Source organism: Oreochromis niloticus, linkage group LG5, assembly GCF_001858045.2.
Source record: "Oreochromis niloticus isolate F11D_XX linkage group LG5, O_niloticus_UMD_NMBU, whole genome shotgun sequence".
Classification (NCBI taxonomy): Eukaryota; Metazoa; Chordata; class Actinopteri; order Cichliformes; family Cichlidae; genus Oreochromis; species Oreochromis niloticus.
The window spans coordinates 9,848,467-9,858,970 of NC_031970.2; the positions used below are offsets into that span (position 1 = coordinate 9,848,467).

The 10,504-nt window shown below is 39.5% G+C and overlaps 1 protein-coding gene across 2 annotated transcripts; it reads right to left on the minus strand.

The window, feature by feature from the left end:
- Nucleotides 1-453: 453 nt before the first annotated feature.
- spdef (SAM pointed domain containing ets transcription factor) lies at nt 454-9,795 on the minus strand. 2 transcript variants are annotated; one of them, XM_003453667.5, is made up of 6 exons: nt 9,423-9,795; nt 3,804-4,256; nt 2,902-3,099; nt 2,658-2,705; nt 2,256-2,390; nt 454-1,426 (listed from the first exon to the last, which is right to left on the minus strand). In XM_003453667.5, exons 2-6 carry the CDS (start codon nt 4,246-4,248, stop codon nt 1,248-1,250), a joined length of 1,005 nt encoding a protein of 334 aa, XP_003453715.2. In that variant the 5' UTR covers nt 4,249-4,256; nt 9,423-9,795; the 3' UTR covers nt 454-1,247. The 2 variants fall into 2 exon arrangements, with proteins under 2 accessions (XP_003453715.2, XP_025762766.1); XM_025906981.1 differs by lacking the exon at nt 9,423-9,795 and adding an exon at nt 4,514-4,938.
- Nucleotides 9,796-10,504: the final 709 nt, after the last annotated feature.

A 10,504-nucleotide genomic window follows, 5' to 3' on the forward strand; every position in this document is an offset into this window, starting at 1 on the left:
TTTGCCCTGTGCTTTCCCTACTTTATAAGTAAAAAAACCCCCAACTCATTAAAAGTGCATCATGGGTTATCATAATAGAACCAGCAAAATGTTCGTTCAGCTTATTTTTCACTTCATATTTTTCCCCTGCTAGTCTAGGCCCCAGCTAAAGAGGCTCTGTGTTTGAGGATATACTACTGGGTTAACTGGTGATCCTAACTTGGCTGCAGGTGTGAATGTGAGTATGACTAGTTGGTGACAGACTGGCAACCTGTCCAGGGTGTTCTCTGATCCTATGACAGCTGGGATAGGCTCCAGCCCGCTGCCATCCAAAGTTGCATAAACAACTAATAAAACAGAATGAAAAAAAAAAGAGTTTTAATAATTTATCCCGTGTTTCAAGTTGCCAACCCGTAATGGCTGAAAAAAATCATTTCATATTCCAGGAATGATGAATTTGTGCAACATGTCACGTCAATTCTCAGGTAAAACTTTATTTTTATTGCATATTTTGTCTCCATTTGTATATGATTATTCATTTCAAGTCTTTTTGGTTTATTAAATTCGGAAAACTTTGGGTTTCAAAGACCCACAGTATTAATTGCTCTGTAAATGGACCAGGCAGGGTAAACTATATAAAGCTATTCAAAGAGGAATGCATCACACTTCAGAAGTTATACATTAGAAAACAAACATATATACAAGAGTCCCTATTACACTTCCACAGCAGGATTTGAGGCAATGCCTAAAAAGAGGAAGTCCATTTCTCAGTAGCTTTAAGATGAGATAAGAAGAGTTTCCTGTTCAGACAAAGCCAGTGCAGCTGTAGACGCTTTTACCGAAGAGCCATCAGTTGTAACGCTTTGATTTGAGCTCAAGATATTTAGAAATCACAATAGGGAAACATAAACAGGCAGATCATGCAAATAATAAGGCAGTTCATGTACTGTTTTTCTGTTTTGCTTTGTCTTTGTTTTTTTATTCTGTTGTCTTTTTAATTTTGCAGCAGGAAAAAGCCTCAACAGCTACACTGTTTTTGTCTCTTCCTGTCTGGCTTTGCACAGATAAGACTGCAGCAGCTGCCAGCTGTTACTTCAGTGTTGGCAGTCAGGTGTGTACCATCGGGGTAATTCAGTGCACATGTTCCATGTCACCTTTTCATCTCAGGAATTAGGTGTTCGGGTGCATGGTGACACAATTTGTCTTTATAATTTTCCGAGTTCTCATCTCATCGTCCTCCGCCTTCTCCTCCCACTTTGCTTGCAGTCTCATACTGGGTGAACAAACTGGTAGACCAGTCTCTGAGACACGTCGGGCTTGCGGATGATGCCTTTCTTGTAGTACTGACGTATGGAACGGCTCAGCTTGTCGTAGTTCATTGCAGGTCGATTCTTTCGGAGTCCCCACAGTCTCGCGACGTGGGCAGAGTCTTCGATTTTGAAAATACCTGGTGGGAATCAAAAGCAGTTATTACCACACAATACAACACGTGCAAAACAATGAATGATTACACTTTATGTGCACACATAAAAAGTCCTCCACTTGGACTCATATTTCATTTGGCATGCTTTTTGCCTTTAAGGCATTAACAAACCCAGTAAGTGAAAACCTGACATACATCCGGCATTCACTCCATTGTGGTTTCACTTTAAATACGCTTTAACGGTGTTCTTATTGTGTGTGGCTGATTTTTATTGTGTAGTGTTTGTACCAATTTGTACTATTGCATTTAAGGTTGGGAAAAAAGGAGGGAGGCCTGCACACTCTTAGGTTCAGATTTAAATCCACCTTAAAATAAGAACAGTGAATGAAATAACTATATTTGTTCTATTTACTAATTTTGCACACACATGGCCCCCTTATGTAGTGTTGTCCTACAATTATTACTTTTAAATTGTAATAATGCAATTTTATTGAAAACTTTTACTCTCATTCAAAATATTTCCAGTTTATTTTTTGATTTTTTTAAATTAATGTGTCAAGATTTTGGAGCTTCAAAGCAGTATGATGAGCCCATAAAAGTCTGCATAGCTCTGAACAGTAGATGAACTAATAAAAGATAAAAGCAGTTGGGACAAAAATTGAAATGTAAAAAAAAAAACATTTTATTTTAAGCTGAAGCATAAAAGAAGAAAGCACTTAAATTGTAATAGCACAATGTCATACACATTTTTCTCACATTTTTATTTAAAAACACCAGGTAAATTAAGTTTTATTCATGTGTTCAAGGACTAAATAGAGCAAATAAAGAATAAATGAAATGAAAATGAAAGTACCCTTTTCTTTATTGAGCCAGCGAATGCAACGTCCATAGTTGTGGGGTTTGAGCAGGAGCTCTCTGAGAAACTGCCACAGATGAATAGGTTGACCTGAACAAGATGAATCTGCCTCAGACCATAGCTCCTCGCTGCCTGCACAGCAAAACAAAACCATTCAGTCCTCGGGGTTCTTGTGTATTGTTTCAATGAAAAAGCTCTGTACCGTGAGGGACCAAAAAATCAAGGAGCCCTTTCATCAGGGCATTGAATATACACAATGCAAATCTTGATTTTTCACTGAAATCCTGCAGCATATAGTTATTAGCGTCTATGTAAAATACAGTGTTAAAATTATACTGTGCGTTGGATTTTTTGTGTGAATGCAACTTGCATGACAGCTAATGCAAACAAGAATCTTACCTGTAGTTTTAGTGTCTCCAATGGAAAACCGCTCTTTCATCCATGCAGCTGGAAAGTAAACAGATGCAGAAAAGTTCAAGCTAAGAAAAGGCTAGAACTTCAAATAATCCCACCCAAACACACATGAATGCAGTAATAAAATTTACACCCGCTCAAAAGTTCACAGCAGCCAAACATCCGATAATAAAATCATCACAGGGGGTGCAGCAGGCTGCACATGTTGAACGTGTTAAATAAATATTACCTGACTTCCATATGTCCAGGTGTGCGTGCAGCGTGTCTCCACACTGCGGGGAACGCTGGCGAAACTCCTCCTCGCTCATGGCGCACAGATCCTTTCCCGTCAGCTCCTGGAAGGCCTTTCCCGCATGGGGCAATCTGTAGAGATGTTCAGTCCAGAGCAGCCACTTCTGGACATTCCCAGTATTCCACTCTATCGGATCTACAGGCGGAAATAGATATGAAATCAGTGAGAAAACTTCCAGCTGCCAATGCAATAAATGACCTTATCTTGGACCATTTCTTTAGTGACACTAATGTCATATGGATCAAGATAAGTCATTTATATATCAATATTGTTTTCACCTTTACCCTGTCTGTATTTTGTTTGCCCTTGACTCATAATAAATCTGCTGAAACCACAAGATTACCAAGCTTTTATGCCACAACAGTTTTAATCAGTAGAACAGACGATTGGGGATTGCATAGGTTTATAACAGCTAGAAGCCATACAATACATGAAAAACGCTTCCTCTGTTTGCTTTATGAGCAGGAGAGGCCTCGCCCTTAAGACTGTGTACACGTCTACTGGCAGGCAAGAACCATCACTATTACAATCCAGGAGTACCTTTGCAAAGGTCAGGATTAAACAGATCCTGGAGCAGGCAAACACAGCTTTGCGTCAGTAAGGATATGATTTAGGAGTTCTGTCATCTTGTGTCCACACAAATATGTGTTGATTTTGCGAGTAAGATCCAGTAGCTTAAGTATCTGGATCAATACTTCTGTATTTGCAAATAAAGAGAAACACTTCAGCATTTTGGGGGAGATGAAATATGTTTTGTTTAAGGTCAGCTTCTTTGTCAGTTATACGCAGTAATAGACTCGCCACAGCAGCAGGAGCAGGTGTGCTGGAAAGCAGCCTACCTGGGGTGATGTTGAGCAGTTTGCAGGCTGTTTCAATGTCCTTCAGTACTTCTCCCACAACCATGCTCTGCACCTGCTCCAGAGATCGCTCCTCCTCCTGCCCCTCCAGGCCAGGAGAGATCCCCTGTTCCTGGCTATCAATGACCGGGCACTGCTCCGGTTCCTCCCGGGGTTCTACGCGGCTCATGGGTAAAGCCAGTGCTGAAGAGGCCTCTGAAACTTTCACCAGCCAAGTAGCATCTTCTGTGAGGAGCATGTCGAAGCAGGAGAGGTAGACGCCTGGCATGCCCCGCTCCAGGGCTTCCACGTTTGGTTTGGTTTCCCCCATCTCCCAGGGGTCTTCGCAGCCTCTGCTTTGCTCCAGGATGGAGAGGGAGTCCTCTGTCATCCCAATCCGAGACCCATACGATGTGGTTTCGGGTACGCTGCCCACTGGGTTTGACATAACTGGTCCTGAGAGGGAGAGAGAAAAAAAAAGAAACACAAAAAGCCACATTAAACTTCTACGCTGTGAACTGCAAATGAAATGAGACGTGATTTAAAAGTTTGTAACTATTCAGCGTAGCATAAAATCTGAAAGATCTCTCTGTCACATAAGCCCATGTAACAGGTGTGTATGCCACTTAAATCTGCAGCAGACATTAGTTCATTTTAAGTAATTTAGTCAAAAAAAAATATGCAAAAAAAATCATGATTTAAGTCATGGTTACCTTTTCACAACAGTTCCTCTCCTTTGTTTCTCAAGATACTAAAATGACAGCTGCTTTAGTTTTGCAATGATCTCCATCAGAGTTGTGCATGTGAATGTGCAGAGAACTGAGGTGAGACTGTGCTGGTGTAGGCTCTATAAGAAGCTCTATAAGTCTAATGGAGATACTGACCCTGAAAACAGTTAAAACACACACAGTGCTGACAGGCGTGGGGCAAAATGGATTTGACTGAGTCTCTTATTTGAGGGTCACTGGCCCAGAATGATTTGTTTCATGGGGGTAGGTGACTTGTATTGAGACCCGAAACAGCTCTGCTGTCTGCCCGGGCTTTCAAGGTGCCGTCTCTGCAGCCCTCTGTCTCCACTGTCAGCTGGAGATTTTAATCAAATCGAAGTTAGATAATGTGGAGAGAAGAGCGTGCATAAAATCTGCCCAGCCAAAATGTCTGTTTTATGAAGAGTAGGCTTTATGAAAACAGCCCTTTAATAGGAGGTGGCCTTTAAATGTGTACACTTATGAAGGTTTGTGAGCTGTAGCACAAGTGTAATCTTGATTATGATACCCATAATGCTTACCTGCCACAGCTGGTAAATGGGAGGACACAGCAGCAGGTTATCAGCAGCTGTGGCTGATGCCACAGTAAAGGAAGTAAACTCCCACAGAGCACATGTTTAGGGAGCGTCACCATTTAATTCGTCAAAGTGCAAACAATTAAAGTCTTGTAAAATTTGCAAAAGTAATATACAACATCCACTGAGTCAAAACCAACAGTAAGGGTAACTTTGAAACAAACCACGAAGACATGAGAGCTCTCGAAAGAAAAAGAATCAATTTAGTTTGCAAAACTTTAACAAACGTGAATTTCTCAGCCGTGCTGCACTGACCACGGTCTTATCTGTTTTGTTTTGTTGCTTATGCTGTTTGTACCTTTGATTTTTTTCTTACTCTTGTTCTTGTTAAAATGCTTTTACTTGTCATTACCAGTTCTCTTATTTTAAATACATTTTTGTTGTTCCATGTAAGGTTTTCCCAGTTTAACCTGTCATCATTTTATCACCACACACACATAATACAGAATCTCTTATCTCTTATCGTTCAGAAACGATTCTCTCTTTCCATTATCAAAATAAACCAACTCAGTTGAGAATTATTGTCTGTTATGTGGGATTTCAGATTACACACTCCCTGAAGCTGCTGTCTGAACTGGTCTCCTATTGAGGTCAGGCGCATTAGCCTGCAATGGGAAAACCTGGACTGCGTGGCTATATCCACCTAAAAAGAAATGTAAAATCTGAACAAGCTAAAACTGGATTTCCACTGTTGCCAAACACACCTAAATGAAATTTGACTGCAAAAAGAAAAAAAAATCTCCTTCTAGCTCTTGGACCTCAGCATGCCATTGATAAATAGCCTCCACAGTCTTCCTTTTATCTCTAGACTTCTCGTAAACTATCACCCACCCTGCCTTTTACTCCATCAGTCAGTCAGATTAAAAGCCCCTGGTATCCAAGCCTGCCGCTGTGTGTCAACTCTGCTCTGTAACAGCTTGCGCTAAGCCCATTAGCAAAGCAAATTTAGCCATATTACCTTTTTCCAAAAGGAAGAGGGGACACCAGAGAAAGACACAAACACCCACCCCTGCAGAGATGGATTAAGGCCCTGACTGATCTCTAAATGAGTTTGGTCAAGACGCTGATATTCATTTCAGGAGCATTAGAGCTTGCTCCATTTACTCAACAAAGTCAGCCTTGGAATCAGAAGGAATGGGACTCCATCCATGCTGGCGCCCACCCTGGGAACCATATTTTTTCCACCTGCTTGGTCTTATTTAACATAAATACGGTGATTATGTGAGGTGAAGTTTGTATCACTGCCTTAAGTTTTGTATGGTTACAGCTGCGTGAAGAGATTTTTTTTTAAAATCTAAACTGCCTTTTGCCCAACCTGTAGGTCATATTTTTATCTGGAAAAATTCTTTTCCTAAAATGAAAGTGGTGAAATTTGCAAACCAGTGGAGCCAATCTAGCTAAATATTAACCTGCGAGCCAACTCAGCATTGTTGAACAGTTTTGTGAAAGAAGACAGGTAAGTGTTTAATTTATAGTTAATGAGTAGTGATTAAAACAACTCCAAATGTCTCGTCTTGTTTAACTTGGATGAATCCATTCAAGCACCAAAAAAAGAGAAAAGGTCAGAGATTAGATCTGATGCCATCTATCAAGGCATAATCAAAACACACTGAGTGTTATGCTGGTAGTGTTTCAGTCTGGTATTAAAGAAGCGTATACAGCCAAGAGTGACTGTTTGCCATGTGACACTCCCCCACCCCCTGTTTTTTCCCTGTTATTGTTCCTCATGGGAAATTTGGACCCACTCATGAAGTCATTGTTCAGAGAAAAACGGAAGGAATTTCATCTTCTTCTTACTTAGTATGACTGTTGCTCTGCAAAGAAACGCCTGCTGGTTGGAGGAGGAGATTTAGATCTGCAGATTGCTCCCTTAGGGAATTTTTATTGCAGCAGTGACATGTGCAGGTGCTCTGTTCACGTTATAAATTAGCTTCAGTTTATGTGCTTATTTTATGAAATGCAATAAAGGTTTATTTCGTGTGCTTGTACCTACACTGCCTTATAATACTGATCCCATTAAACTCTGTTTTTAACAAATTTTTCCAACCACCCACACTGCTAGGGGATGTATGGTGATTCATATCTGCTGTTAGTCAGGTGTGCAGGCATTAAGCCAATATCCAAGGAAAATGGCTTTGATGTTGGTCTAAATTAATCTTGACAAAGAGGCTACTTAGAGCTAATTATGCTGGTAATAAACCTCATTTAATTGGGGTTGGACCTAAAGATTGGAGAACTTGAAAATGGGATAAAAAAATAAACCTGTCACTGTTCTAGCAAAGGCAGATATAAGGGCTGCCGCTACGTGGCCTCGGGCGTTTTCTTGAGCGCTGGGTTTAAATCGTAAATCATCACAAGATTAAAGAAAAAAAATCAAACAAGCAAAAAAAAAAACCAAACCCAGTTTTTTAAATGTTAAACACAAGGATGACCCTTTTCATCAGCTGCCTTACAAAGTGTGATGATATATGTTATTTGAGACACAATTCACTACTCATAACTTTATCAGATCATAGCACACGCTGGCAAACAGGCACTCTGTTTAACTTTCAAATGCTAGGAATAAAATTAAAAACAAAACAAAGAAACAAAGAAAAAAATACAGAAACTATCAGAAAATTTCGCACTTGACCCAACATAACTGAAATCCTGCAAGTGTGAGGGAAATGGGCTGTGAAGTCACTGAAGAGAAAAACATGTAAGAATGAACAAGGAACAAATCCTGTACGTCTAACAGGGCATATGTAGAGGATTTGGCTGAACCATCAACTGGTTTTTTCTAGATGCAACTAGTTCATATTTGCATATGACCAGTTCATGGGAACATTAATCTTTTACTTTTTGTTTATATAATTTCATTTTTTAACTTGTGCGGAGTTTGAAACTTATTGCAAATCTGAAATAACTGTCAGCAAACTGTGTGTGCTTCTTTAGAAGAGAATCACGGATAATTTTGAGTCTCCTGAGCGATCAGAGGCAGCAGATTGTTCATGAGAAGTCAGGTCTCACCCCCCCAATGGAAGTGAAAAAGGAGCTAGGGTTTGTTCATTCTTTACACAATCATCACTGTTACCTTTCACGTGTACTGATTGCAAAGCTATGAAATTGTGTGCCATTATTTCTGTGTTTATATGATACGATATCTGTTTCAAAGCTTTAAAAACACTTTTGACTTCAGACCTGGTCCGACAACCAGGAAAGAACTACTATTTGATTGTGTAAAAACCTGCCCCAGTATTTCATACCAAACCTCCTGAATCAAGTAACCAAGTATTGCATGAAATTATCAGGAGATGTGGTTTATATATTTTGATGAAGGGAGAAAAGCAAACTTTGGGGGGAATAGAAAGGTCTTTTCTGTTTTTCTTACCCCACTGTTTGTACAATGTTATGCCTTACGTGTGATTATCTGTGCTATCTTGTTATCTGTGCCATGAATTAAAAAGGGTTGTTAAGATTTATATAGATTCTACATTTAAACTTTGGCTTTAAAAATGTAAGACCTCTTAAGACAAAAGTAATTTCATACATTTCCATACTAACAAGGTCACAAGGCCTCTGAAAAATAATCGATTAGCTTGACATGAAAAGGAATATAAATGCACCTGTACCCATAGAAGAAACAGAACAAACAATCCGCTTCTGTTATTCCTCTTTGGAATTTCTCTTCTTTCTGTCTCAGGTAGTTGCAGTCGTATTTGATTTCCACCTTTGATTAAAACCACAGTGAAATCCCCCGTCTCATCCCACAGTGACAGCAGAAAGAAATCTGTTGGGTTTTTTGGTTTGTTTCAAAGTCAGTCTATTGCTGTGGTTTATGGTACCTAACTGACAACAGCATTTTTTCTGACCACATTTTGCATATTTCCTTTCTGAATGGAAACTTTCAGATTTGCATGAGATTTATGAAAGAAGAAAAACAGGTCTCAGTCTCTTTTTTCCTTTTATATTTGACTGGGTATTTATTTATTTGCTTAATCTGATCTGCAGTTGGTTCAGGAATGTCTGAATGTTTCTTTTTAATATTTTTACTCTTAACTTTCACATTAAGACAGGGGATGTATTTAATAATTAAACTTTTCCCTTTAATTACTGAGAGTCAAAATCTCTGGATGTTACTAATTAGGTTAAACGAACTGTTCAAGACTACTAAGAAAACTATAGACACACACAAACACACATATCTCAGATATACAGCATATGTCCTATAAATAATGGGCCTATAATAAGATTGTGCTACAGAAATATCCAAGACCTTGTTTAAGAGAGCAACTTCTTACCCAGCAATGATGCTCTGATGTTCTTGAGTCAATGACTTGACTGGATGCTGGCAGATGCAGTGCTGTTTCCAGCCAGTGGCCGGTTGCTGCCTGAAGATGAGGCGCAACAGGCAGCGGGCAACCTTCAGTCGGCTTCTTGCTGATGACTGTCACTGAGCCCCAAACACAGGTCTCCTCAAATCTTCCCAGGCTTTTTTGTTTGTTTGTTTGTTTGGTTGGTTTTTGGTTTTGGCAGAATTACACTTAACCTGAAAGTCACAGCCTAAAACACAACTGCACACTTAGTTCAAGTGGAAGCACCTGCTGCGGGTGTGTTCAAAGTGAAGCCAAGAGGACTAGTGGCTGGGTGAGTGAGTGCAAAGGAATTCCACCTCCATTGACTGCAATTTATATTTATAAGGCAGCCATGTTTACTTATGCAGACAACTCTCTCTCTCTCTCTCTCTCTCTCTCTCTCTCTCCCTCTGTGTGTGTGTGTGTGTCTTTGCTGATTAGCTCAGACCTCCTCAAACCCTGCGAGCCAACCTTAGTGTTTAGGTGAGAGAGAACTGAAAGTGATCAGATTAAATAAATAATTAAAAATTACAGTTTAAAGTGAGTGATTATGTAGCCAAATACAACACTTTAGTTAAGTATACTTTTTTTTTTTATCATGTTTCCATTTGTTGCTGGTTTTTGTTCTTTGTACTCCTGCTTTCTACTTCCCTACTGTTTGAAGACTGTATTTACAAACTTACCATTTTTATGTCATGTTATGTTAAAAATAGGAAACACATTATTATAGATGTCTGAGCTGTGAGTAGTAAATTTATCCCACAAACTCACAGAGTTTAAATGATAAATGTAGCTTTAAAACATGTCCATTTGTAGAGAAGTCTATAAATATAATTAGTCATTGGCTTCTGTTACCCATGGCTTCAGTGAGCACTTTCCTGAATGCAAGCTCAAAGGCTGACTGAAAACAACATGCTGTTCATTTTGTACATTGTAGTCCTGATTGTCATCACAAGGAAGTTAGAGCTTGAGGTAAGTGATAAGTTGCCAACATAAGTGCACCATGCATGCCAGATTCACGCCTCACT